This window comes from Melanerpes formicivorus, unplaced genomic scaffold (genome assembly GCF_026170545.1).
Source record: "Melanerpes formicivorus ecotype bairdi unplaced genomic scaffold, bMelFor1.0.p_v2 SCAF_8, whole genome shotgun sequence".
NCBI classification, from domain to species: domain Eukaryota; kingdom Metazoa; phylum Chordata; class Aves; order Piciformes; family Picidae; genus Melanerpes; species Melanerpes formicivorus.
The window spans coordinates 10420096-10446597 of NW_027142360.1; the positions used below are offsets into that span (position 1 = coordinate 10420096).

General features: G+C 54.9%; 1 protein-coding gene across 1 annotated transcript; it reads left to right on the top strand.

The window, feature by feature from the left end:
* ATN1 (atrophin 1) lies at nucleotides 1-26437 on the top strand. The gene is given in 11 exon segments (XM_068142048.1): nucleotides 1-42; nucleotides 17961-18151; nucleotides 18335-18472; nucleotides 18776-18889; nucleotides 19664-21570; nucleotides 21572-21709; nucleotides 21939-22161; nucleotides 22267-22984; nucleotides 23734-23877; nucleotides 24636-24816; nucleotides 25362-26437. Coding segments are annotated over 10 exon segments (3675 nt in total). The 5' UTR covers nucleotides 1-42; nucleotides 17961-18073; the 3' UTR covers nucleotides 25396-26437.
* The last annotated feature ends 65 nt before the right edge of the window (nucleotides 26438-26502 follow it).

The following is a 26502-nucleotide window of genomic DNA, read 5'->3' on the forward strand; positions in this document are numbered from 1 at the left end:
CCCGGGGACTCGAGTAGCTCCGAGCCCGTCCTGCCAAAAAAGGTTCCTCCGGGCTCTTTCTTCCCCTCCGCGGCCCTTTGTGCCGGCGCCGGGACGGGGGAGGGGGCAACGGGGCGCGGCCGGGGCCGGCCGCCCGCCCCGGGCCAGGTCTCCTCCCTCGTCCTACGCTCCCCTCGGCCTCCCTCCCACCCCCGCTGCTCGGGTGGGTTGGGGGTGTGTGGTGTGTTTAGCGGGGCCCCTGCGGGGAAAGGGTGGCGGGGAGGGGCGGTGGAGAGTGCAGCTGGGGGTGCGGCTTGGGGGTGCTGGAGCGGAGGAGTGGAGAAGGGGGGGGCTTGTTCTGGGCTCTTCGGCAATGGGAGGTGGCTAAGGCGGGCAGCGGTAGGAGGGCGGTGGGGCAGAGGCGGCGGCGCCTGGACGCGGGGTTCGCGCCGAGAGACGAGACGATAGAGCCGCGGTGCGGGGGAGCCCCGCTCCTTGCTGCATTCCCCTCTTCCCCCCCGGAGCCGCTGCCCCCGCCACCGACCGGTTATTCCGGAGACGCGAGAGAAAACGAGGGAGCGCGGAAAAGGAGGAGGGGGGGAGGGGGGCTGGCAGCGTTTAAATCCCTTCCCCCTGCTCCTCGTCGCCTCCATTCCTCCCTTCATTCGACCTCCCCTCCGGAGCCGCCGGTGAGTCGCTCGCCCGCTCACAGCCGCTCCCGCCCCGCTTGTCATTTTCGCCCACTGGCTGCATTCTATTACGGGTGTTTTTTCTTCCCTCCGGTCCGTCTGTCGGGAGGAGGGCGAGGCGGCGCGGGGTGAAGGGGGGAGAGCGAAGTTGGGGGGCTCGGGGGACGCGGGACAGGACGAGGGCGGGATGGCGATTAAGCGCCGTGGCCGTTGCCAGCCCCGGCGTGGATGCAGCGAGGGGCCGGGGCGCCGCGGGTCACGGAGGCTGGGCTCGGCGGTACGGGGAGCCCATCCCGTTCCCCGCGGTGGGTCCTGGCCGCGGCAGGGAGCACTCCTAAGACACCGGGGGGTGCGCCGCCCGCCCCAGGCCGCCCACCCCCGGCTCGTTTGCCTCGGATGGTGACGAAGTGCCTTCACTTGGGGGGCGAGAGGGGGGGCGTGTGTGTTGTCAGGGGCTCTGCGCCCGCCGCGGGGGTCCCGGGGCGAGGACAGCCCCCGCTGCTTGGCCCCGTGATGTCACAGCCCGCGGAGCCCCCCTTCCCTGCAGCAGAAAGTTCGGTGGGGGCCGGGGGGCGACTGGCCGGGGGTGGGGTGGCGGCCGGTGCGAGGCGGGAGTTGGGAGTTCGCCGCCCGGTGCCGTGCCGGGAGGAACGGACAACAATGCCGGAGGGGGGATCTGCCCGCCCTGCCGGCCCCCACAGCTGCCGCCTCCCGAGGAGCCCCGTATTGTCCCCTGCGACCGGGGGGCTGGCAGGAATATTTGGAAACGCTGTTTCCATCGGGAGCTGCGCGGGGGAATAGGGGCCCCTCTGTTCCTATGGCAGGCACGGGTGGGATTCGTCCCCCCACGCCCCCTGATGCCACCCTCAGCCTAGGAAGCCGCCGCTCTCTCCTCTGAAACTCGACGTTGCTACTCAGTGACCAGGCAGCAGAGCAGACCCGTGAGGATGGGTGGCTTCAGATGGCGCTGGTGTTTGCTGTGAGCCAGCTGGGACCCCCCGATGCCTCGGGCTGGGTGTGTGCCGGTTTAGGGCTTTGGCGAAGCGGCACCCGTGTTTCCCATGCTGTGCCATCGAGCTGGTAGCGGTTCTGCCCTGATGGCTTCTGCAGGCTGCTGGCCTGGACCTGCTTTGGCTGTTGCCCAGCGAATCGGCGGCCGTGCTTTGCTGAGTGGCTGTGGTGCTCTTGAAGTGGCAGCCATTTGGTCACCATGGCATTGCTTCCCACGCTGCCTCTGCCTGCCGTTGGGTTCTGCCTTGATGGCTGTTGTACGTTCCCGAAGTTGCTTTCGAGATGAGCAGTGTCTGTCTTTGCCTTTGGCTCAGTGCTGTGGCTGCCTTGAGGCGTGCGGGGCGCCTCCGAGGAAGGCTACTGTAAGCATTTCGATGGCTTTTGTCTGCAGGGTCTGGTTTGCAGTGCTGTGGTTCTTCAGGAGTATGCCCTTACCGAGATAGCTGTTCAAAGCTGGTTTTGTTATTTCTGATTGTAGTGGATGGATTGCATGGGAGCTGCTGTGCTTCCAGCATTGAAAAAGTGAGGGGAAAGTAGTGGGCCATTATCCTAAGGTGTGTAGCTGAAGAGCAGAGGAGTAACAGTTGGAAATGCCATTTGTTTTGTGATCACCTGAATGGTTGAGCACGATTTACACAACCTGCAGGTATGCATGTGCATAAAGCTTCAGAGTTCAGCCTCGACTTCCCCCAGAACCGGTGTGTCAGTGTCAGCACATCTGCCAAATCTCTGCCTGATTACCCCAGATTTGTAACACAAATCCCACATTTGCTTGAGATGGAAGCTGGACCCTCCTTTCTTCTAAGCCTGAAGGTATTGTGTGTCAGTGCTGTGCTGCATGTGTGTATCCCTGAGGGGCTGGAGCTCCAAGGTCATCACCCATGGATGGGACACTTGTAAAAGTGAATGGTCAGATTGTTTGTTGGAATGAATTTCAGCCTTTTTTTTCCCATTTCTTGGCCAAGTTATTGTTTTTACATTGGTTATTGGGGGCTGCACAACCAATTGTTTGTGTCTTTCCCCAGCATCTTGGGAATTGCTTGGTCTTTCAAACTAGACTTCCAGTTGTGATTCATGGTGGGGCTTTGCAAGTATGGCCATTAAGAAGTGAACACGCAGTACCGCACTTTTGTGCTGGAAACAATAAAACCCCTTCCAAAGATGTGAAAATTAAATGTGCAGTGCATCCTAATGAAGAAGATGAACAGGTTTAGCCTGCTGTGGTGGCCTCCCTTCACCTCTCTTTGTATGCATTCACCTTCTCCCCCAGGTTTTGTACTCCTTGGGTAACTCTGAAAAGTTCTGGCATTCTCACCTTTAGCTTTGTCTGCACAAGGAATTCTAAGGAGGTTTCTTGTGGGTGTGTTTGTATTCCAAAGTATTGATGTACATGCAAGGAGCTGTGATGCTAAACCATAGCAGGATCAGTATTCTAAAAGCAACCTGGTCTGTATTTTTCTTCAAGAAGATGAGTGTCCAAGTCCAGCTGGTCTAGATGGTCACTGTGGGTTCTTTCCAACAGAAGTACTCCGTTCTGCTTTCATCTGTAGCTGAAATGAATCAGGCAGGTTTTCTTCTTCCCAGAGTTCAGCCTCTATCACTGCTTATGTTATGTTCCTTGTTCCTCTTGGAGTTGCCTCATGTTCATCAGCATTTTCCTGTGGAGTGGAGGTGGAGTCAGGGTGAACAGTTGCTGTGGCATACAGAGCTGTGTGGGGAAGGATGATTTATTTCCCAGATCTGAGGGGCAATGCCTTTGCAAATGCAGGCTCTGTAATTGGTGTGAGTATTTATTCAGCTGTGCCCTGCCTTAAATACCTACCTGGACATTTCCCCAGTCTTCAGTTTTCCCTGTTTGGGTATTGACCTGGGTTGAGTTCAATCTGCTGCTGTGTATTCAACCCCATGCCAATGTCATGCCAGCTCCACAGTGGCAGTGCTGCCTGCAGCAAAGCATCGTGGGGCTTGTAGTTCAGACTGGGACATGGGAGGGTTCCTGGTCGGTGGCTGCTGATGGTTTCCAGTTTGGGCTGGCAGTGGGCTTGAAGGAGCTGTTTTATTGCTGGCTTCTGCTGCTTTTGCTAAGGTGCCTGTGCAGCCTCTCAGTGAATCCCATCTCAGCCCAGAGGGGTCTTGGTGGTACTTTCCCTCCTGTCTGTGCATGGGTCAGGAGCTTGGTGAGAGCAGGCTGTGCTAGCCCAGGACAGGTATGCAGCTTTTCTGCTGATAACCTGCTTCCATCCTCAGTCAGGCTGTATCTGCCCCAGCTGGTTTTCCTTTTCCCCATTCTCTTTTGGACAATAAGCTACTCTCTTCCAGTGGGCTTTCTGATCTCTTTCTTATTCCAGCAGGAGATGCTACAGAAGTATGAAGTGTATTTGCTGTAGTTATCACTTCATCTCTTCTTTCTGTACTTCTTGAGGACTGTTCTTGGTGTATATATAATATATACAGAATAGTGATGCTTTATAAATCTCTTGAAGGCCAAAGGAGGAGGCAACACGAGCTCTGAGAGTGTTTGAAAGTGGTGGCATCTCTGAAGAAGTCTTGCTCTTAGTGAGCTGTGCCTGGGCCGTGCGTTCTCCGCAGCATTAATTCACCTGACCCCTGCCGGAGTCTGGTCACAGTGGCTGCTGTGAGCATGAGATGCTCCATCTCAGGGCCTTGCCTGCTTTTCTGAAGGTGCAGCGATGCCCAAGGCTTGTTGCCAGGCTGGCCAGGTGCTGTTGCTCTTTGTGTCACGCTGGGCTGAGCACCAGGGAACCTTTCTGTTCTTGCAGTCATGTGGTGGGCAATGCTGGGCCCACAGCCCACGTCCTCAGGGAGGTGTGTGTGGAGAGCGATGAGACGGAAGAGGATGTTTCCAGCTGAAGTGGTTTGAGTCTGGTTGGCTGTTTGGGGCATCCAGTGTTTGGGGGGCAGGCTTTGGTGTATGCTCAAAGTCTTAAGTCAGCTTTGTGAGGCAGCAGTTCCTTCAGAGCAGTGCCTTGCCTCCACATCCAGCAGTCTCTGGCAGTCTGTTGTCAGTGCTTGTTGAGATGGCGAGCGCTGATTTTTCATCAAGGGTGGATTGATGGTTGTGGCAGGATTTTCACCTCCCAACCAAGGGCTGTTTGCAGGGTCTTCTCCAAGCAGTTTCAGCCAATGATGGCTGGGCTTCCCTGAAGAAGGGGAGCTGGTTGCTTTCAGTCTTCCTTCGTGTCTCTTGCCCTGGTGACACTGATCATCATAGATCAGTTTAGCTGCAGAATTTTAGTCTTGTACTTCCCTGCCCTAAAAGGGAACAGGAAGTCTTTCTCTGGGCCCCCTCCAGCCCCTCAATGTCTTTCTTCTAGTGAGGGTTCCAAAACCAAACCTGGTGCTCAAGGTGGCACTACATGTTATTGATCTTACTGGCCTCAGCCTGCTGTGGCACTCCTGTCCACATCCCCCTGCCCCCCTGTCTTACCCTCAGCCAGATCAATACTCCTGCCCATCTTGGTCTCATCTTCAGACATACTGGGGGTGCCCTGAATGCCTTCATCCAGATAATTGATAAGAATTAAAGAGGACAGACCCAGTACTAAGCCTTGGGATGCATCACTTGTGACTGGCCACCAAGTGGCTTTAGTTCTGTTCCCCACCACGCTCTGGACCCAGCCATCCAGCCATTTTTCTACCTAACAAAGGCTGTACCTTTCCAAGCCATGAGCAGCCAGTTTCTCCAGGAGGATGCTGTTGGGAGCAGTGTCAAAGGCATTACTAGAGGTCAGGTAAAGATCGTCCATAGCCTACCCCCTATCCACCAAAGAGGTCACCTTGTCATAGAGGAGATGAGGTTTGTCAGGCAGGACTTGCCTCTCAAAAACCCACACTGACTGGGCCTGATCACCTGGCTGTCCTCTATGTGCTGAGTGATGGCACTCATGATAAACTGCTCCACAGCCTTCTCAGCACCAAGGTCAGACTGATAGGTCTGTGGTTGCTCCTTCTGGTCCCCCTTGTAGATGGGCAGCACGTTTGTGAAGTTCAGTGACCCACTGAGCCAGGACTGCTTGATGACCTATTGAAAGTAGCTTGGGGAGCACTCCTGCCAGCTTTCTTGGTACCCTTGGCTAGGTCCTATCTGACCCCATAGACTTGTGTGTGTCTTTGTGGTGCAGCAGGTCTCTAACTATCTCCTCCTGGATTCTGGGGGCTTAATTCTGCTTCCAGTCCCTGTCTTCCACCCAGTCTTGCTATCAAAGGCTGATGCAAAGGCACTGTTAAGAACCTCAGCCTGTTCCTCGTTCTTTCTCACTCTTTCCTCCCGCATGCAGTAAAGGATGGGGATTCTCCTTAGCCCTCTTTCTGCTGCTAAAAGTGATGGCAGACGTGTTTGCCCCTGTTCTTCAGTGGATCATTCAGTACTTTGTACTGCTGAAGTGAAGGCAAGCTTGGGTACTGCTCATACAATGGTTTAGGTTGGAAGGGACCTTAAACAACATCCAGTCCCAACTAGACCAGGTTGCTCAAGGCCTCATCCAACCTGGCCATGAACACTTCCAGGGAGAGAGCATCAATGACCTCCCTGGGCAATCTGTTCCAGTGTCTCACCACCCTCACTGCAAAGAATTTCTTCCTAATCTCCAGTCTCAATCTGCCCTCCTCAAGCTTCAAACAATTCCCTCTTGTCCTGTCACTCCAAGCCCTTGTAAAAAGTCCCTCCCTAGCTGTACTGCAGCCCCATTCAGGTACTGGAAGGCTGCTCTAAGGTCTCCCTGGAGCCTTTTCTTCTCCAGGCTGAACAGCCCCAACTCTCTCAGCCTGTCCCCACAGGGAAGGTTCTCCAGCCCTCTGATCACCTTCATGACCTCATTCCATGTTCCTCATGCTGGGGGCATCAGAACTAGAGGCAGTGCTGCAGGTGGGGTCTCAGCAGAGCAGAGGGGCAGAATCCCCTCCCTGTGCTGCTGCTCTCCCTGCTTTGGATGCAGCCCAGCACACAGCTGCCTTCTGGGCTGCCAGTGACCATTGCTGGCTCCTGGGGAGTTTGTCACCAACTGACAGCCCCAAGTCCTTCTCCTCAAGGCTTCTCTCCAGCCACTCCTCATCCAGCCTGGATTTGTGCTTGGGATTGTCCTGACCCAGGTGCAGGACCTTGCACTTGGCCTTGTTGAACTTGATGAGGTTGGCTTGGCCCCACCTCTCCAGCCTGTCCAAGTCCCTCTGGATGGATCCCTTCCCTCCAGTGTCTCAACCACACCACACAGCTTGGTGTCATCCCAGACTTGCTGAGGCTGCCTCACTGCCACTGCCCGTGTCACTGACAAAGATGTTCAACAGTCCTGGTCCCAGTACTGACCCCTGAGGGACACCACTTGTCACTGGGCTCCATTTGGACATCAGGCTGTTGACCACAGCTGTCTGAGTGCAGCCAGTTCCTTGCCTGCCCAATTCCTTGCAATATGCCTGCAGCTTCAAGTGCTTGGTGGGTGACTGCCATAGCAGGGTGTGGTTTCTGGCTATTTCAAAGCTCCTGTTCCTTCCTCCTGCAGGAACCTCCCCAGGCTCCTGTTAAATCCTTGCAAACTCTTAGCCCCTCTGGTGTCCTTTGGGAATTCTGCTGCCACCCATTTAAGAAGAACTTTCTCTTTGTTTGCTTTGAACTTGGTTCTTTGTAGTCCTATTTGATGGGCCTCAGTTCTTGTAGTGGAAAAGGCAGTGAAGAATTCTTTCCTATCCACCCTCAGCTTTTGATTCAGAGTCCTCAGTCACATCCTCTCTCAGTCACCTTTCCCTGGGTGGAGATGTGTGACCCTCTCAGTCGTGTCTCTTCAGCGCATTTGCGAGTTCCTGTGGAAGGAGCAGAAGTGCACAGACATTTCAGGATGAGGGAAGGTCATGGCTTTGTGCTAGAGCATTCCCTGTTTTGTTGTCAGTGCCTTTCTCAGGAGTTTCTAGCACGTGGCTCCCTGTCTTGGCTGCCGAGTGACAAGCTGAGGCTTTCATGGACCGCTCCAGTATCGGTCTGAGCGGCACTGCTCCCCTCAGAGTCCAGCATGTTGTGTGTGGAGATGGAGCAGCTTTTTCTCTGGGTACATTGGTTTGTATTTTAGGTGGAAGTTCACATGCTATTTAATCACTCAGGCACTCCTCTAGGAAAAGCCCTTCTACAGTTCTCAGGCTTTTCCTCATTGTTAGCCTCATCACAGAATCACAGAATGCCAGGGGTTGGAAAGGACCTCCAGAGATTGAGGACAACCCCCCTGCCAGAGCAGGGTCACCTACAGCAGGTCACACAGGAATGCATCCAGGCAGGTTGGAAATGTCTCCAGAGAAGGAGACTTCACACCCTCTCTGGGCAGCCTGCTCCATGGCTCTGGCACCCTCACCATACAGAAGTGTCTCCTCATAGTGAGGTGGAACCTCCTGTGTTCCAGCTTGTACCTGTTGTTCCTTGTCTTGTCACTGGTCACCACCACAAAGAGCCTGACCCCTTCATCTTGACACCCACCCCTGAGATACTTGGAGACATTGATAAAGTCTCCTCTCAGCCTTCTCTTCTCCAGACTAAACAGCCCCAGCTCTCTCAGTCTTTCCTCATAGCAGAGATGTTCAAGTCATCTTCATAGCCTCCATGGGACTCTCTCCAGCAGATCCTTGGCCCCTTTGAGCTGGGGAGCCCAAAACTGGACACAGTATTGCAGATGTGGTCTCAGCAGGGCATAGTAGAGGGAGAGGAGAAACTACCTAGACTTTTCCACCACATTGGTTTCTCTTTGCCCTTTTTCTATGTCCATCCTGGGTTTGCCTCTTCAGTGTTTTATTCTCCTGAGCTCTTAAGTTGTGCCCTCCAAATGTAATGCCATTGGGAGGTGGGACACTGATCCTTGGGAGCATCCAGCAGGCTTTCTCCTGCCTAGCCTGACGCTTTCAGCACTTCAGTCATTCAACTCCATTTGCAGAGTTTGATCCTTCTGGCTGCTGAGCTTCTCTCTAGCTCTTCTCTCTGCTCTGACTGGTTTGCCTGGGATGAGGACTCTGAGCAGGCACATCCCTGGCCAGGCCTCTCTCTGCCTGCCCCTGAACGATGCAGGCCTTGGCAGAGAGGGGTGGCCATGCTTGCTGTTCAGTGGCCTGTTAAGGAAGGGACAGATGGTGTGGCCACTGACTTCAGAGTCAGCTTCTGGTTTCCTCTATTGTACATGTCCTGTAGCAGTGGAGTTGCCAGCAACCTTCCCCAGTAAGGCCTTGGAGCAGAAGTGTGGACCCGTGATTGTTTGACAGGTGGATGACTTCCATGGAGCAGCAAGGAGAAGCTGTGATGCATGGAGTCACAAGTTGCAGCAAGGGAATGGTGGCTGGTAACAGTGGTTCCACACTGGAATGGGTGTCCCAGGCCAGCTGGGTAGGTGTTGCTCTTTGAAAAGGGCAGGACTTACTGGGCAAGGCCCTGAACAGCCCCATCGAGATTTGGGGTCAGCCCAATTCTGAGCAGGAGTTTGGAGCAGAGACCTGCAGGTGTCCCTCCTAGCTGATGACTTCCTTTTAGTCTCTGGGCAACTAGTCTGTGATACCTTGGAGCAAGTTGTGTTCCTCAGCACTGGACATCAAGGTGCAAAATGTACTGAGGGCTGAGCTGCATCCAAAGCAGGGAGAGCAGCAGGACAGGGAGGGGATTCTGCCCCTCAGCTCTGCTCTGCTGAGGCCACCTGCAGCACTGCATCCAATTCTGGTGCTCCCAGCATAAGAGGGACATGGAGCTGCTGGGGCAGGTCCAGAAGAGGCTACAAAGATGATGAGAGGGCTGGAGAACCTCCCCCATGGGGACAGGCTGAGAGAGTTGGGGCTGTTCAGCTTGGAGAAGAGAAGCCTCCAGTGAGTCTTCAGTACCTCAAGGGGCTACAGGAGAGCTGGGGAGGGACTTTGGACAAGGGCTTGGAGTGGCAGGGTGAGGGGGAATGGATTGAAGCTTGGGGAGAGTGATTGAGACGGGAGGTTAGGAAGATATTCTTCCCAGTGAGAGTGGTGAGACATTGGAACAGGTTGCCCAGGGAGGTCATGGATGCCCCTCCCTGGAGGTGTTGAAGGCCAGGCTGGATGAGGCCTTGAGCAACCTGGTCTGGTGGAATGTGTCCCTGCCCATGGCAGGGGGTTGGAACTGGATGATCTTCAAGGTCCCATCCAACCCAGACCATGCTGATTCCTCCACAGGGCTCTCCCAGGCTGTGTTTGCACGAGATGTGCAGGCCCTGCTCTGGGGAGAGTTCTGCAGAGATTTTGAGTTCAATCTGTTACACACTCAGAGTCGGTTGAGTGTGCCCTTGGGAATGGCTTTCTGATGAAGCTAACCTCCTTTAGCACAGCTAACCTTCATTTAGGGAAGCAAATGTTATTTTCAGTTTGCTTCTGCAAAAAGTGATCTTCTGTGCTGCAGATGCAGCCCTTGTGAGCAGCCTGGATGTTTCTGCTATCGATTACCTCACTGGGGCTCTGATTGTCTTAATTTTACTCTGCTCATCAGAAAATTGTTTTGTTTCCCAGACAGATTTTTCACTGAATGGAGGCTCCAGAATTGCAGCTTTCAGGCTCAAAATCACAATCTTAGTCCTAATGGTGCTGCAGAATTAAGAAGACAAAACATTCATCTAGAGTTAATAGCGTGCAAACTGGCTGTGTCTCCCCAAGACTGCCAGCACTCTGCAGGTCTATTTTTAGTACTCTTCTTTGGCCCCTTTTCCTGAAACAGGAGCGTTTTAACTGTTTTTATTGTCTTCCTGGGGAGAAGGAGCACCTAGGTAGTGTGACAAGTGAATTTGTCACACAGAAAGATGTAAGTCAAGAAAGTTCATATATTCATAGAATGGTTTAGGTTGAAAGGGACTTTAAAGATCATTCAGTTCTAACCCCCCTGCCACAGGCAGGGACACCTTCCACTAGCCCAGGGTGCTCAAGGCTTCATCCAGCCTGGCCTTGAACACCTCCAGGGAGAGGCATCCACAACCTCCCTGGACAACCAACCTCACTGGAAAGAATTTCTTCGTAATCTCCAGTCTCAATCTGCCCTCCTCAAGCTTCAATCCATTCCCTCTCATCCTGTCACTCCAAGCCCTTGTAAAAAGTCCTTCTGAGCTCTCCTGTGGCCCCCTTCAGGTACTGGAAGGCTGTTCTGAGGTCTCCCTGGAGCTTTGGATCCAGCCCAGCACACAGCTGCCTTCTGGGCTGCCAGTGACCATTGCTGGCTCCTGGGGAGTTTGTCACCAACTGGCAGCCTCAAGTCCTTCTCCTCAAGGCTGCTCTTGAGCCACTCCTGCAGCCTGGATTTGTGTTTGGGATTGACCTGACTCAGGTGCAGGACCTTGCACTTGGCTTTGTTGAACTTGATGAGGTTGGCTTGGCCCCACCTCTCCAGCCTGTCCAAGTCCCTCTGGATGGATCCCTTCCCTCCAGTGTCTCAACCACACCACACAGCTTGGTGTCATCCCAGACTTGCTGAGGCTGCCTCACTGCCACTGCCCGTGTCGCTGACAAAGATGTTCAACAGTCCTGGTCCCAGTACTGACCCCTGAGGGACACCACTTGTCACTGGGCTCCATTAGGACACTGAGCCCTTGATTGCAACTCTTCTGAGTGCAGCCATCCAGCCAGTTCCTTATCCAGCCAGTCTTCCACCCCTCAAGTCCATACTTTCCAGTGTGGTGACCAGGATGTCATGTGGGGCAGTGTCAAACACTTTGCACAAGTCCAGGTAGATGACTCCAGTTGTTCTCTACCTACTCACTGCCCACTGATGCTGTAAGTCCATCATAGAAAGTCACCAGGTTTGTCAGGCAGGGTTTGCCCTTGGTGAAGCCATGTTGGTTACTACAAATCACCTCCTCTGCTTTTTCTCTGTGCCTTGGCAAGGCCTTTAGGAGGATCTGCTCCGTGACTGTGCCAGGCACAGAGGTCTGACTGGCCTGGAGCTTCCAGGGTCTTCCTTTTTCCCCTTGTTGAAGGTGTGGGTGATGTTTCCCCTCTTCCAGTTACTCATTGCAGTCAGTCCATTGAGCTGTTGTGCTGCAGCATGTGTGATTTGCTCTGCAGTGCAGGAGGAAGTTTGTGAAAGCATTTTTACACTGATTGAATGGAAACATTTCCTAGTGACCCATTTTATGCAATGTTATGAAGACAGGAGGGTTCAACGGAATTCCAGTGTGTTGCCAATACAAAATCAATGCCTTTATAGAAAATGACCAAGGTTGACAGCTCTCTCTGCTTTCATGCTGCACTGTTTTCATGCTGGGTTTATATTTTGACTTCTGAGCAGCAGGAGTGGTTTTGACCTGGGGTGCTGGCCTTTTGGTCTACCTTCACCCTGGAACACCAAGCCTCTAGAGCAGGGCAGGTCTCAACCCTTCCCAGCCACATCTGACAGCTGCTGGTGGTCACAGAATGTTAGGGGTTGGGAGGGACCTCCAGAGATCAAGTCCTACACTCTGCCAGAGCAGCAGGTCACACAGGAACACATCCAGGTGGGTTTGGAATGCTTCTAGAGAAGGAGACTCCACAACCTCTCTGGGCAGCCTGCTCCAGGGCTCTGGCACCCTCAGAGTGATAAAAGCTTCTCCTTGTGTTCCTGTGGAACTGTCTCTGCTCCAGCTTGCACCCATTGCCCCTTGTCCTGTCATTGGACATCCCTGAGCTGAGCTGCTCTCCTGCCACTGCCCTTCACATCTTCATAAACAGGCTGCCCAGAGAGGTTGTGGAGTCTCCTTCTCTGGGACATTCCAACCCCCTCTAGCTGTGTTTCTGTGTGACCTGCCCTAGGTGATGCTGCTCTGGCAGGGGAATTGGACTGGATGATCTTTGGAGGTCCTCTCTAACCCCTACCATTCTGTGACTCTCATTATTTGACCAGGTCTACAGTCTTGCTCCTTGATGAATCCACCTCCTGGCCTCAATCCCCAGCCCCTGCATACAACCCACATTGCAGTTATTCTGTAGGAGGCAGCTGTCTGTGTTCCACAACCACCATCCATCTTGCCTCACATGTTTCTTCTCAACAGAATTTACTGAGCAGAATGAATTTGCCAGGCATGGGAATATTCCCTCCCAAGATACCATTAGCCAGAGGCATCTGCCCACTGCCATCTTGGTGTTTCACCATTTTTGGCATCTCAGACAATCATTTGCTCTTTTACAGTACTGTCACACCCTAGGAACCTATCAGAAACCTGGCACTAGGGCTGTGAGGTGCAACCCAGCCCCTGACCCCTTGGTTCACTGCTGCCTGGCACAGCACGCTGGCCGCCTTCTTCCTTCTGCCCCCTTCTGCACTGAGCCCTGTAGCAAGATGCATGTAGTAGAAGGGTCACAGAGCTGTTGGAGCAAGTCCAGAGGAGGCCACAAGGATGATCCAAGGGCTGGAGCAGCTCTGCTGTAAGGACAGGCTGAGGGAGCTGAAGAAGAGAAGACTCCAGGGGGACCTTAGAGCTGCCTTCCAGTAGCTGAAGGGATCCTACAGGAAGGCTGCAGAGGGACTTTTCATGAGGGTGTCTGTGGCAAAGGTGGCAATGAGCAGTGTGAGCAGTCTGGCAGTGTATGCCTAGAGCCTGCCATGGTGGTAGGCTGTGTGCAGCACGGGTTGGAAGTGGCCAGCAGCGTAGCAGAGCAGTGCTGTGCCTGCACCGAGTAACCAAAGCAGGGCACTGGCAGCTATAACCACAGAGAGTTATCCTGGGGCAACAGGACACACACCTGCATCAACAATCCCACGTGTTACTGCTAGTTTAACCAGGAATCCCTAGTGCTGCGGTGTGGGGTCACTCCTGAGGGGCCAATGAAGCCATGCCAGCAGTGCCCCCCGAGCTGATACGACTTGGAAAGGTTGTCTTAATACGCACTTGTGCGCACTTCTTCCTCGCCTGTCAGCTCTGCTGTCCGCTCTGTGCTATGCTTGCATTACAATAGAACAACGCTGAAGCAATAAAGGAACAATACTAGATCATATCGATCAGCTGTATTGATTCCAATCTCCGCCGTCCATAGGTGTCTAGAGACAGGACAAGAGGAAATGGTTTGAAGCTGAGGGAGAGCAGGTTCACACTGGATCTTGGGAAGAAGTTCCCCAGTACGAGGGTGGTGAGACTCTCAACAGGGTGCCCAGGGAGGCTGTGGATGTCTCCTCCCTGGGGGTGTTCATGACCAGGCTGGATGAGGCCTTGAGCAACCTGGGCTAGTGGGAGGTGTCCCTGCCCATGGTGGGGAGATTGGAGCAGATGATCTTTGAGGTCCCTTCCAACCTGAGCCATTCTGTGATAGTATGCCAGGGTTCAGGCATGAAGGCAGATAATCAGCCAGTGGGAAATGTGCTTCAGGCTATCCCATTGCAGTGTTTTGGATGAAACTTTGTGTTTTCAAGATCCTAGGTGGTTGTTAACCCTGGTTACACTGCTGGGAATTTTCCCTTCGTTTCATAAAATGAGGGAAGTGGAGACAGGAATTAAAAACACTTGGAGCCATTGTTCTCTGGGCCATGTGGATCTATGTGCCAGCTTCAGGCTTTCCACCCACGCTGCATGTCCCCTGCCTATAGTGCTCCAGTGGGCACTCCCTTCTGAGCAATCTTTACCTGTCAAGGGGGATCCATTGGTTGTTATCCCATCTGACTTTCAGGACATTTTCCAGCAGCTGCAATGTGTTAGGAAGCAGCAGAGTCCATTTTGCCAGTGTGGTTCCTCCCTCCAGTACTAAGCCATCCCTCTGCAGAAGGGGGAAGAGACAAGCCAGGATGGGAACACAGAGATAATGAATTGCAGAGAAGCAAACTCAGTTTAACTCTCACATCTGACTTCTGAGTCTTTGCCTTTGCTTGCCAAATGCCTTGGATTTCACACAGGACTTTGGATGAGGTGCCTACATTAAAAACATCCTTGAGAAACAGTCACTGTGTGCTTTCAACAGTCACCAGCTAAAGAAACCAAGAGGTCTGAACTGCAGCACATCTGTACTTTGACTGGGTGAGGCACTTCACTCCCTGGGCTAGCATCTAGTGGTTGCTACATCTATAGTAGCAACCTAAATGGGTCCCATTTAGTGCATTAGGGTGGTGGTCCCTTGTGTGAGACCTAGACAGGCTGGAGAGTTGGGTGGGGAGAAGTGAATGAAAGCCAACAAGGCCAAGTGTAGAGTCTGTATCTGGGAAAGGACAACCCCATGGACCAGTAGAGGCTGGGGACTGACCACTTGGAGAACATTGGAGGGGAAAGGGACTTGGGGGTCATGGTAGACAGAAGGATGCCCATGAGCCAACAATGTGCCCTTGTGGCCAAGAAGGCCAAGGGCATCCTGGGGAGAATTAGAAGGGGTGTGGTGAGTAGGTTGAGAGAGCATTTGTGGGCTTGATGTGGGGCAGATTTTTAATTCATTTCTTCTCTGAGACTGAATGATGTGGTCATACACCTTGACATCTTGGCACTCAGTGCTTCCAACTGCTAGTCTGCTAGGCAGGGCCTAGGCAGAGTCTCAGTGGAGAGGGAAAGCAACATCAGTCTTCTCAACCACCAAATCATCACTGCCTAGCTCAAGGGTCATCACTGCCTAGCTCAAGGTGGGCTCTTGTGTCAGGTACCACAGCCACATTTTGCTTGCTGCTCTTGTTCTCCTGCTTGGACTCGGCCTGAATCTGCCTGAGATTCCTGGGATGTTACAGTTGGAGAAGATCAGGAGTAGCAGATGATAAAACCAAGCAGATGGTTTGTGGTTTTCTTCTCTCTAGAGAGTACTACAGAAGAAGGGGAAGAGACCACAGTAACTCTGAACAAATGAGTACTAGCAGCTGATCTCTGTGAGGGCTGCATCAGGCCTCACATATCAGCTAGCTGAAGAAAGTCAAGGTGAAGGTAGTGTTGGCTTTTTTGTGACATGGTTACTGTGAGCCTTCAGCTCTCTTTCCTCCTGTTACTGGGAGTGAGAGAGGGCTAGCTGGACCTTATCTGGCTTCTAACCTTCTCAAGCTGCTCCTCACCAGACCTGTTCTTAGATCCTTCACCAGCTTCCTTGCCTTTCTCTGGACCTGCTTCCATGTCTGTCTTCTGGTGAGGGCCCCAAAACTGAACCAAATGCTCAAGGTGTGGTCTTGCCAGTGCTGAGTACAGAAGAGCTCAGTTGTCAGTACAAGATGATTAGGAAGCTGAAGTGAGACCTGTGCCCTATGTCATGGTGACCACTTTGGTGTGGGAAGTGTGGGTGGCATCCCTGTGGAATGGAAAGAGCACTGAGATGTTGGTGATGTGATGTTGCTTCTTCATGTGCAGAGCTGAGCTAATGCTTGAAGGCTGCCAACATGTGTGCAAGTTGGGTTAAATTAGGCTTGCCTGACTTCAAATCTTTGTTTCACATAAGAAAGGATGATTCTAGATGCTTGTCTGGAGAAGCATCAGTGGAGCTGTCTGAATTAGCAGCCAAAGACCAAGGCATGACAGAAGTGTAAGGCTGGAAGGGCTGGGGAGAGTGCTCTGCTCCAAGAGGTCACCACAAAGCACTGTGAGCTGCTCTTCTGTTAAAGAAGAGGTCTGGGTTTATGAATTGTTGGGTGTGGGAATTCATGCTGGATGAGCCCCCTGTGGCTTTCATGATGAGGGTCAAATGAAATATTAATGAAAGTAAAACAAACAATCCCCTGCTCTTCCCAGGTACCTTCTGGATGGGCTCCTCTAAGTGTGGTCACGTGGAGCCCCAGAAGAGACAGGTCAATGTCACTACTCCCTTTTCACAGGTTGGAAGATGGAGGAGGTGAGAAGCAGGGACCCCAGGGTCACACAGTCCAGCAGCAGGGCTGGCTGCAAGAGAGGTCCAAGTTCTCCTCTCTGCTGCCTTTGCTCTGATACCTGGTTTCAGCTCCCTTCTCAGAGAAAGGAAAGTGCATCCAGATTGCTCCTGCACTAGCCATCTGGAAGCTGATCTTTCCAGGTCTGGAATGGCCTTCAGGAGTCCCATGAATGCTTCAGGCTTGGGGCAGAGTGGCAGGAAAGCTGCCCAGCAGAGAAAGATCTGGGGTTGTTGGTAAACAGCTGGCTGAAGATGAGCCAGGGTGTGCCCAGGTGGCCAAGAAGGCTACCAGCATCCTGGCCTGGATCAGCAATGGTGTGACCAGCAGGGCCAGGGCAGGGATTGTTCCTCTGTACTCAGCACTGCTGAGGTCACACCTTGAGTACTAGATTTGGTTTTGGAGCTTTTGGTGTAAGAAGGACATTGAAATGCTGGAGTGGGTCCAGAGAAGGGCAAGGAAGCTTGGTGAAGGGTCTGGAGAACAGGGCTAGTGAGGAGTGGCTGAGAGAGCTGGGGTCGTTTAGTTGGGAGAAAAGGAGGCTAAAGGGAGACCTTCTGGCTCTCTACAACTCCCTGAAAGGAGGTTGGAGCCAGGTGGGGGTTGGTCTCTTCTTCCCCAGCATCAAGTGACAGGATGAGAGGAAATGGCCTCAAGCTGCAGCAGGGGAAGTTTAGGTTGGATATTAGGAAGAACTTGTTGACTAAAAGGATGCTGAAAGACTGGAACAGGCTCCCCAGGGAGGTGTTTGAATCCCCGTGCCTGGAGGTGTTTAAAAGAGGCAGAGCTGTGGCGCTGAGGGCCATGGTTTAGCACCAGGCTTAGTCGAGGTAGAGAATGGTTGGAGAGAACCACAACAGTTCTGTGATTCTGTGACTCTATGACACAGAGATGATTGTGTTTGCATCATGCAAAATCCATGTGAACTGCATTCCCATGCACCCTGGACACTGAGCAGCCTAAGCAAAACGTGACACACGTTGTGTATGAGGTGCCAGTGCATGCATGTGTGTGTGTGTGCCCTGGAGAGGGCACAGCCGTGCAGCACCCCTCCAGCCGAGGCCACCGGTACTCTGACCTAGCTGAGTGTCACTTCCTGCACGAGTGCAAAGAGGAGCTTAGGGAGCCAGGAAAACCTGGCATTAGGAAGATTTTAAAGGACTTCTCCATTATTTTATTCCCCTCTCTGAGGATCAAATGAACAAGGAAATGGAAATACCAGAACCATTGCAGAGGACAAAGGACGTGCTGGTAGCAGTCTGGTTAAGTGCTGACTGCCATGCATCATGTGGGTGTCACTGCTAGACACTGGACATCGAAGGCCCCAGTGGCCACATCTTTCCCCCTGCTGGCAGGGGAGCTCATTGCAGTCTTTAGTAAAGATCCTCATGTGTGTAAATAATAGTCAAGGAAACTCAGTAATTTTGTCATCTTTCTGCAGCAAACCACTAGAAGATGCCCCACAGTTCCCTCACTCTTTCTCCCCTCTCATCTCCTTGTCTGTCTTTCAGGATTCATCTGGCTCTTGCTGCGTGGCTGGTGTGAGCTCCCCTTCCAGAGCTGCTCTTGGCTGCCTCTGTCTCCCCAGGAAGAGTCAGAGCGGGGTGCAGAGTGAAAGGGATTTATGTTCTCATCAAACCGGGCCAAGGAGAATGGGGGTCCCACACTCAAAAGAATGAAGACTCGACAGAACAAGGACTCAGTGCGTGAGCTGGGGGAGCAGGGTGGGGTACCAGAGCCAGGCTGGAGGGCTGGGCTGGCTCTGAGCCTCACAGCGTAACTTGTGGGCTTGAGTTTGCCATAGTGGAGCGCCAGGGGTTCAGGGCTTTGGGAACAGGGTGGTAGGAGATGCAAAGCAGGACTGATCCAGCGATCCCTCTCTCAGATGTCAATGCGGAGTGGACGGAAGAAAGAGACTCCAGGGCCCCGAGAGGAGCTCAGGTCCCGGGGTCGAGCTTCCCCCGGCGGCGTCAGCACTTCCAGCAGCGATGGCAAGGCTGAGAAATCTCGCCAAGCCACAAAGGTAGGGTAAGCTGGCATGGAGTGGAGGGTGCCTGGGGACTGCCCAGGCTGGTTGGGATCTGTCTGGGGATCCAGGGATGCAGACCAGAAGGGGTTCAGTGGGGAACCCCTGCTGAGTTAGCTCCCAGAAAGAGACGGGATCCCTTTTTCCTCTGGTCTTCAGCATCTTGCGCTGTCTCCCAAGACCTGCAGCCTCACCAGCCCTTCTTAGTGCTCTGTTTCTCCTACTGCAGTCTGTGAAGGCTTTGCAGGGTGGGAAATGCCTCTGTGAGCTCCCACCTCCCTTTCCTCCTCTCCCTTGCAGAAAGGCCGCATGGAGGAAACCTGCACCCCCAAGGGCAGCAAGCAGGGCCGAACAGAAGAGATCTCGGAGAGTGAAGGGGAAGACACCAGTGCTCCCAAAAAACCCAAAACTGAGGTGAGTTTTCCCTTCTCTGATTGCTGGCACATCCCAGGTTCGAGGCAGAGGAGTCTGCTGTTCCCTACCTGTGCTGCTTATGCCCACTCTGATGCTTGGGAGCCCTGGCACCTTAGGTTTTGCACTGTGGCTTTTCTGACTTAAACGGCATTTGCCTGGCTACAAAAATGCCGCTAGGAGTGGGACAACTGAACAGGCAGAGGTGCATGGATGTAATTCCTCCACCTGGACACTCCTTCCAGCTCAGCAGGGACCGTGTTTCAGTTTAGCTTCTCTTGTAAGCTCTGAGGCTCAAGAGTGGCTCTAGTTAACTGTCTCTGTTAATGGATTGATCACCAACGCGTCATTGCCTGCAGGGGTGGGGAGGAGCAGAGGTGGGAAGAGCAGAGAGGCTGCCCCATGCCACCTGATGGTGTCATACACCGGCCAATGGCTCATCATCAGTGGTGGTGATGCCAGGACCTTTCAGATCTGTTCACTCTCAACCTATGTAACAGTTCTCTGCCTTTCCTTGCTGACTCTCCACATGAGGTGTCCCTAGTTACCTCCTCCTTGAGCCTGGGGATCCTCAGGACTGACCTGAGAGCACTGAAGTTGCTCTAAGGGAAGACCAGAGGAGTGGTGGTGTTTGTACCTCAGCAAACAATGTTTGTTTCCCTCTGCATGGTTTTGTAGTGCTGGCAGGGAATGGTCAGAAAGGCACTTCTCTGGGAACTTAAAAGTGCTGTGTATGGGCTGGGAAGCCACACAACATCTCTCTCCTTCCCACCTCAGGAGCTGCCCTGCCCTCCTTCCCCATCCGATGTCGACAGCCTTGATGGCCACAGCTTCAATGACGAGATGAGCAGTGACCCACGGGACATTGACCAGGATAACAGGAGCACCTCCCCCAGTGTCTACAGCCCTGGCAGCGTGGAGAATGATTCTGACTCCTCCTCTGTGCTGTCCCAGGGGCCCTCTCACCCCTACCACCACCCTCCACTCTTCCCCCAGAGCCCACCAGTAGCTCCCCCTCCTGACACCCTGGCCCGTCCTCCTGAGCCCAACTTTGGGCTCCCAAGTGAGGTGCACCCCCAGGGCCCCCCTGCAGGGAGCTACCATTCCCAGCTGGAGGGCCAGGCCTCCCGCATTTTCCAGGCTCAAGCCCCACAGACACCCACCTCCTCCTCCTCTACTGTTGCTGCCCCTCCTGCTCCCCCTCCCTCCTCTTCCTCCTCCTCCTCTTCTTCCTCCTCCTCCTCATCCTCCTCTTCCTCATCCTCTTCCTGCTCCTCTTCTTCCTCATCCTCCTCTTCCTCCACCCACACTCCTCTTTACCCTACAGCCAATGTGGTCCAGGTTGGGGCCAAAATTGCCAGTGGAGTCGGAGGGCTCCCGACACCAGGGGGTCGTGAGCAGACCCTCAGTGCCAAGCACAATCCACCACCCACTACCCCCATCTCCCTGGCATCAGTGGTCGGGGGACTCCCCCCTCAAAAGACCCCCCCAGCCAACCCTCCAGTGGCCCCTCCAGCTTCAGCCCCTTCCTTCCCCCATGTCTCTGCCAATCTACCTCCCCCCCCAGCCCTGCGCCCGCTCAACAATGTGGTAGCTGCCTCCAGCTCCCCAGGGATGGTGGGGCAGGCCCTGGGCAGCCACCTTCCCTCACCCCATGGGATGGGGCAGGACAAGGCACCGGCCCTGGCCCCATCCCGTTACCCCTATGCCCCACCACCGCTGCCACCCTCCAGCTCCTCAGCTCAGTACCCCCAGCCCTCCACAGCACAGCCTCTGCCCAGTTACACTGCCTCCTATGGGCACTCCTTCCCCCCACCCAGCGGCCTCTCTGTGTCTAGCCAGCCCCCCAAGTATACTCAGCCCTCCCTGCCCTCCCAGCCAGTTTGGAGCCAGGGGCCACCCCCCTACAGCCGCCCCTTGGGCAATGCTGGCTCCCACCCCACCACTTCCTTCCCTGGCCAGCCGCTCCATCACCAGCAGCCACCCCAGCAGCATCACCATGGCCACGGAAGCAGTGGGGGGGTCTCCCCAGCAGCCACAGTTCCCCCTCAGCCACCTGGTGGTTACCCCCACGGCCTGGAGGCAAACAGCCATCACCCTTCCCATGGCACCTACGGGCTGCGTCTCTACCCTCCCCACAGCCAGGCAACCTACAGCCAGGCTCCCTCAGCTGCCACTGCTACTGCCCCCTCTTCTTCCTCTTCCTCCTCCTCCTCCACCACCACCTCTTCCCAGGGAAGCTACCCTGGAATGTGCACTCACCCCCCGGGTCAGAGTCCTGCCACCTACACCTTCCCCCCACCGCCACCTCCCTCCCCTGCCCCTGGGGCCGGCCCGCCGGTCACCTCCGCTGCCACCACCCTCTCCACTGTCATTGCCACCATGGCCTCCCTGTCTGCTGCCCCATACAAGACAGTCTCTCCCCCAGTACCTGCCTCGGTTGTGGCTCCCTACGGGAAGCGGGCGGCCTCCCCGGTCCCCACCTTCCAGCCCCCAGCCCCCTACAAGCCAGGCTCGCCCCCTGCTTCCTCGGCCGCCCCATTCCGGGCAGCCACCCCTCCTGGCTATCGAGTAGCCTCATCCCCTGTGGCAGGGGGCTACAAAGCACCCTCTCCAGCTCCCTCCGCACCACCACCCCTGCCGGGGAGCATGGCTGCTCCAGCACCGCCACCCGCCCGCCCCGCTCCCCCTCAGCGCTGCACAAATCAAGCAGGAGCCATCAGAGGAGTATGAGCCCCCTGAGAGCCCTGTGCCACCTGCTCGCAGCCCCTCGCCACCCCCCAAGGTGGTGGATGTGCCAAGCCACGCCAGCCAGTCAGCTAGGTGAGGAATGGCTTTGGAGGGGGAGTCCAGGGGCTGTCCCCAGGCTGGGGAGGGATGCATGGGGCAGAGAGTGGGAGGTCACCCTGAGTATGAGGTGATGCTTTTCGGTGATGCTTTTTCATGTCCCACAGTGCTGGACTTGGCTTAGCCTGCCCCTGTCCCCACCCCTGTTGCCATTCCTGCCCTCCAGCCCCTTCTGCAGTGACTGGCTTTTACCTCTCGCCCCTAGATTCAACAAACACCTGGACCGTGGCTTCAACTCCTGCTCCCGCACAGACCTGTACTTTGTGCCCCTCGACGGCTCCAAGCTGGCCAAAAAAAGGGCAGACTTGGTGGAGAAAGTGCGGCGAGAGGCTGAGCAGAAGGCGCGGGAGGAGAAGGAGCGGGAACGGGAGCGGGAGCGGGAGAAGGAGCGGGAGCGGGAGAAGGAGCGGGAGCTGGAGCGCAGCGTGGTAGGTCTGGGGTCTGGCTGCTGCGGCACAGCGGCAGGGTTACGCTTGAGGACCCCCTGGCCGCCCCTCCTCGGGACCCTGACACCCGTCTTTGTTCTCTTGCAGAAGATGGCCCAGGAGGGCCGGCCGGTGGAGTGTTCGTCCCTAGGGCCGGTTCCCCACCGGCCCTCCTTCGAGCAGGGCAGCGCCGTCGCCACCGTGCCCCCGTACCTGGGCCCTGACACCCCGGCCCTGCGCACCCTCAGCGAATACGCGCGGCCCCACGTCATGTCCCCCAGCAACCGCAACCACCCTTTCTACATGCCGCTGGGCGCCGTGGACCCCGGGCTGCTGGGCTACAACGTGCCGGCCATCTACAGCAGCGACCCGGCCACGCGGGAGCGGGAGCTGCGGGAGCGGGAGGCCCGCGAGCGGGACCTGAGGGACCGCGACCTGCGCGAGCGCCTCAAGCCTGGCTTCGAAGTGAAGCCGGCCGAGCTGGAGCAGCTCCACGCCATGCCGGCGGCTGCCATGGATCCGTTCCCGCGCCACGGCGGGCTGAGTCTGCAGACGGCCCCCGGCCTCCATCCCGCTTTCCCCTTCCATCCGGGGCTGGGCCACTTGGAGCGGGAGAGGCTGGCGCTGGCAGCCGGCCCGACCCTGCGTCCCGACATGTCCTACGCCGAGCGCTTGGCGGCCGAGCGCCAGCACGCGGAGCGGGTGGCTGCTCTCAGCAACGACCCTCTGGCCCGGCTGCAAATGCTCAATGTGACGCCTCACCATCACCAGCATTCCCACATCCACTCCCACCTCCATCTCCACCAGCAGGATGCCATACATGCAGGTAAGGACCTCACCATGGTGGTACCCTGCACAGGTCTCTGCCTTCCCTCCTGCTCTACCCTTCTTCACTTCCTCTGGACCTGGCAAAGCCCAAAAGCTGCCTAGACTTAGACTTTGAGGCCCCAGGTCCACCTTTTCAGCCAGAAGAGGTCAACATCATCATCATCATTCAGCCTTGCCCTTGCTCCCATCCTACCAGAGGCACTGACATTTGTTGCAGTGAGCAGAGCTCATGGCACTGTGTCCTGTAGTTCTGAATCTCCAGGGACACCAAACGAGTGTCACAGTCCCACTGGCTAGCAAGGTGGTGCTGCTGGGTACTGCTTCCCTCATGCTGTGGTCTGAAAGGGAGTGGGAGCCCTGCTAAGAACAGTTTTCAGAGTGTCCTGGGACTGATGAAATGTTTGTTCTCTTGTTTGCTGGATAAGGGAAGCAGATGGAGGACAGCCAGGGTGGCAGTGGTGGTATTGGGTATAGAGCAGGTTCTTGCAGAATTGACTTCAAGGAGCAGTACTTCTCCCTGAAGGCCTCAGGGACAGGGCTATGCCATCCTGGTTCATGTGGAATTCATTGCAGGCAAAAAGAGTAACACTCAGAGGGATGTGGGACTGCGTTGTCTAGCCTTGAAGCCCTTCCATCCCTCACAGGCAGCCACCCTCTCCACACTGGGTGTGCTGTGCTGTGTGCTTTTCCCCCTGTTCCCTCTTAGAAAGCACAGCTTCATTCCTTTGTGATATCTTCCTTTCCCAGCCTCGGCCTCTGTTCACCCTCTTATTGACCCACTTGCCTCGGGATCGCATCTCACCCGGATACCATACCCAGCTGGAACCATCCCCAACCCTCTCCTGCCTCACCCTCTACATGAGAATGAAGTGCTGCGCCACCAGCTTTTTGGTAAGGATGCTCACAGGGTCTCCAGAAAGCATCAGAGGAGCTCCAAGAGGCAGAGTGGTCATGAAGGATCACAGAAGCAAACTGAGAGCTCTGGCACGGTGCAGGAGAGGCCTGTGCCTCTACAGAGATCTGTAGAATGATTTAGATTGGAAGGGACCTTAAAGATCATCCAGTTCCAACCCCCTTGCCATAGGCAGGGACACCTTCCACTAGCCCAGGTTGCTCAAGGCCTCATCCAGCCTGGCCTTGGAACACCTCCAGGGAGGAGGCATCCACAACCTCCCTGAGCAGCCTGTTCTCACCACCCTCACTGGAAAGAATTTCTTCCTAATCTCCAGTCTCAATCTGCTCTTCTCAAGCTTCAGACCATTCCGATCTCTCACCCTAGTACTACAAGCTCTTGTAAAAAGTCCCTTCCTGGGTTTCTTGTAGGCCTCCTTCAGGTACTGGAAGGCTGCTCTAAGGTCTCTCCAGAGATTTCTCCAGGCTAAACAGCCCCAACTCTCTCAGCCTGTCCCCATAGGGGAGGTTCTCCAGCCCTCTGATCATTTTTGTGGCCTCCTCTGGACCCACTCCAGCAGCTCCATGTCCCTTTTGTGCTGGGGCACCTGAAAGGGTACATCAGGGGTTGAGCAACTCGCTGCACATGGACAGGGCTGGGAAAGGAAGCGCAGTGGAGTTTTGACTGAGGTATGGGGCCGTGAGGCGAGGATGGAGCTGTTATGGTGACTTGTTCTCTGTTTCATCTCTGGCTGCAGCTGCACCCTACAGGGACTTGCCAGGCTCTCTCTCAGCACCCATGTCAGCAGCACACCAGCTGCAGGCCATGCACGCGCAGTCGGCCGAGCTGCAGCGCCTGGCTCTGGAGCAGCAGCAGTGGCTGCACGCCCATCACCCTCTGCACGGCGTGCCCCTCCCCACGCAGGAGGACTACTACAGGTGAGGAGGCAGCAGGCCCTTCTGGCCTCATGAGTTCACTGCCAGGCCAGCCTTGGCCTTGGGGTGGCAGAGGCAGTGGGGATGGTGGCTTGGCTTGATCCCACGCCTGGAAGCAGGGATGCCTGCACCTGGGGCACAGCTGTGGCCCCCAGGAAGGTCATTCTTGACAAGTGGCTGTTCAGTAGCTGATGTTGTGTGGGGTCTTGGGTTTTCTTCTCTGGGGCGAGGGGTGAATGTAACTTGGATCTCCTGTGCTGGTACAGTGATGACTTAACTGTTGTGACTAACCCCAGCCAAAATACCAACCAGTGGCAAGGGCTAGATGCCTTTGCCAGGATGAGGCTTTTCCACGTGCATGGGGAAGCACACTGGGAGAGAGAGAGGTGCAGTGTTGCACCTTTTTGATAGCATCTCCTGCTTCAAGGATCTGGCAGAACTTTTCATGCAGCAGTGTCCTGCAGGTCTAGGCTAATGAAAGGCAGTGGGAGGTACTAAATTACCTTTTTTCTTTCTCACAATCACCTTGTTCCTCTTCTTGATCCCAGCCACCTGAAGAAAGAAAGTGACAAACCCCTTTAAATGGACTTCCACTGTCAACATGACATCATCATGGCTTTCTCTCAAGAGGAGCAATCAAATCAACCAAATCCTGGGGGAGGGGAAGCGACAGAGTGACACATCCCGACCCCACCATGCAGCAGAGCATGGGTGAAGATGGGCAAAAAGTACAGGATGGCATCCTGGGAGCAGAAAGTGGAGGAGAGAAAATGGGGAGGGACTGAAAACACCACTAGTGGACACCAAGTGATCGGTACGTGATCTCAGCAGAGCTCTGAAGACAGCAGAACCAGCATTGCACTGAGCTCAAAAGGACAAAGGCTGACGTGAACTTGGGGTGGCAGCAGCTCTGTCCTTTGTTTGGGGTGGGGGGAGCAATTATGTTAAATGGAGAGTGCAGAGCATTGCAGGACTTCATGTCTTGCTGCTGCCTTTCTGCTTCTGGGAGGAGGAGGTGCAGCCAAGAGGTAACTCAAAACCCAACAGGGCCTTTTCTCAAGCTGCCTCCTCACAGCCCACCCCCTGTAGGTGTAAGATACAGAAAAGCAAGATGGAACTTTTTGTGATTAACCCGAGTGGCTTCTCGTTCTCCAAAACATCCCTTCAGATGTGAACAAGGCGTCACAGGACCCCTTCAAAAGCAGCAGGACTGCTCCCAGCCACTGGGGTGCAAAGCACCAGGGGAGACTGTCTGCGAGGTGCTGGCTGTGCTTTTCCCAGGGCTGGCGGGAACGGGCAGGAGGTGCAAAGCACCGCCAGACTCTTCTCAAGACTGCAAACCACCACCACCAGCAGCAGCAGCCGCCCTCGGAGCGCTGGGGGGGGAGAGCTGATGTGGCCGAGCAATCCTGTGTCCTGGTACTGTCTTTTTCAGCTGGTGGCTGCCCCTTTCCCCCTCACCCATTCTAGTTGATGTACTTTAACTCATGCACATCCTATTAGACGTGGCAGTTTTATGTAGCAACTTGTGACCCCCCCCCCCCTTTGCCCCCCGCGTGCGTGTCTGACTTCACAGTTGTATCTCTTGATTGGTCCCCATATATATATATATATATTTACTTAATCATTAAAAAGAAGAACCACGACCCAACCAAGAACCCAGCAATGGAAAAAACCCTACTCAAACCA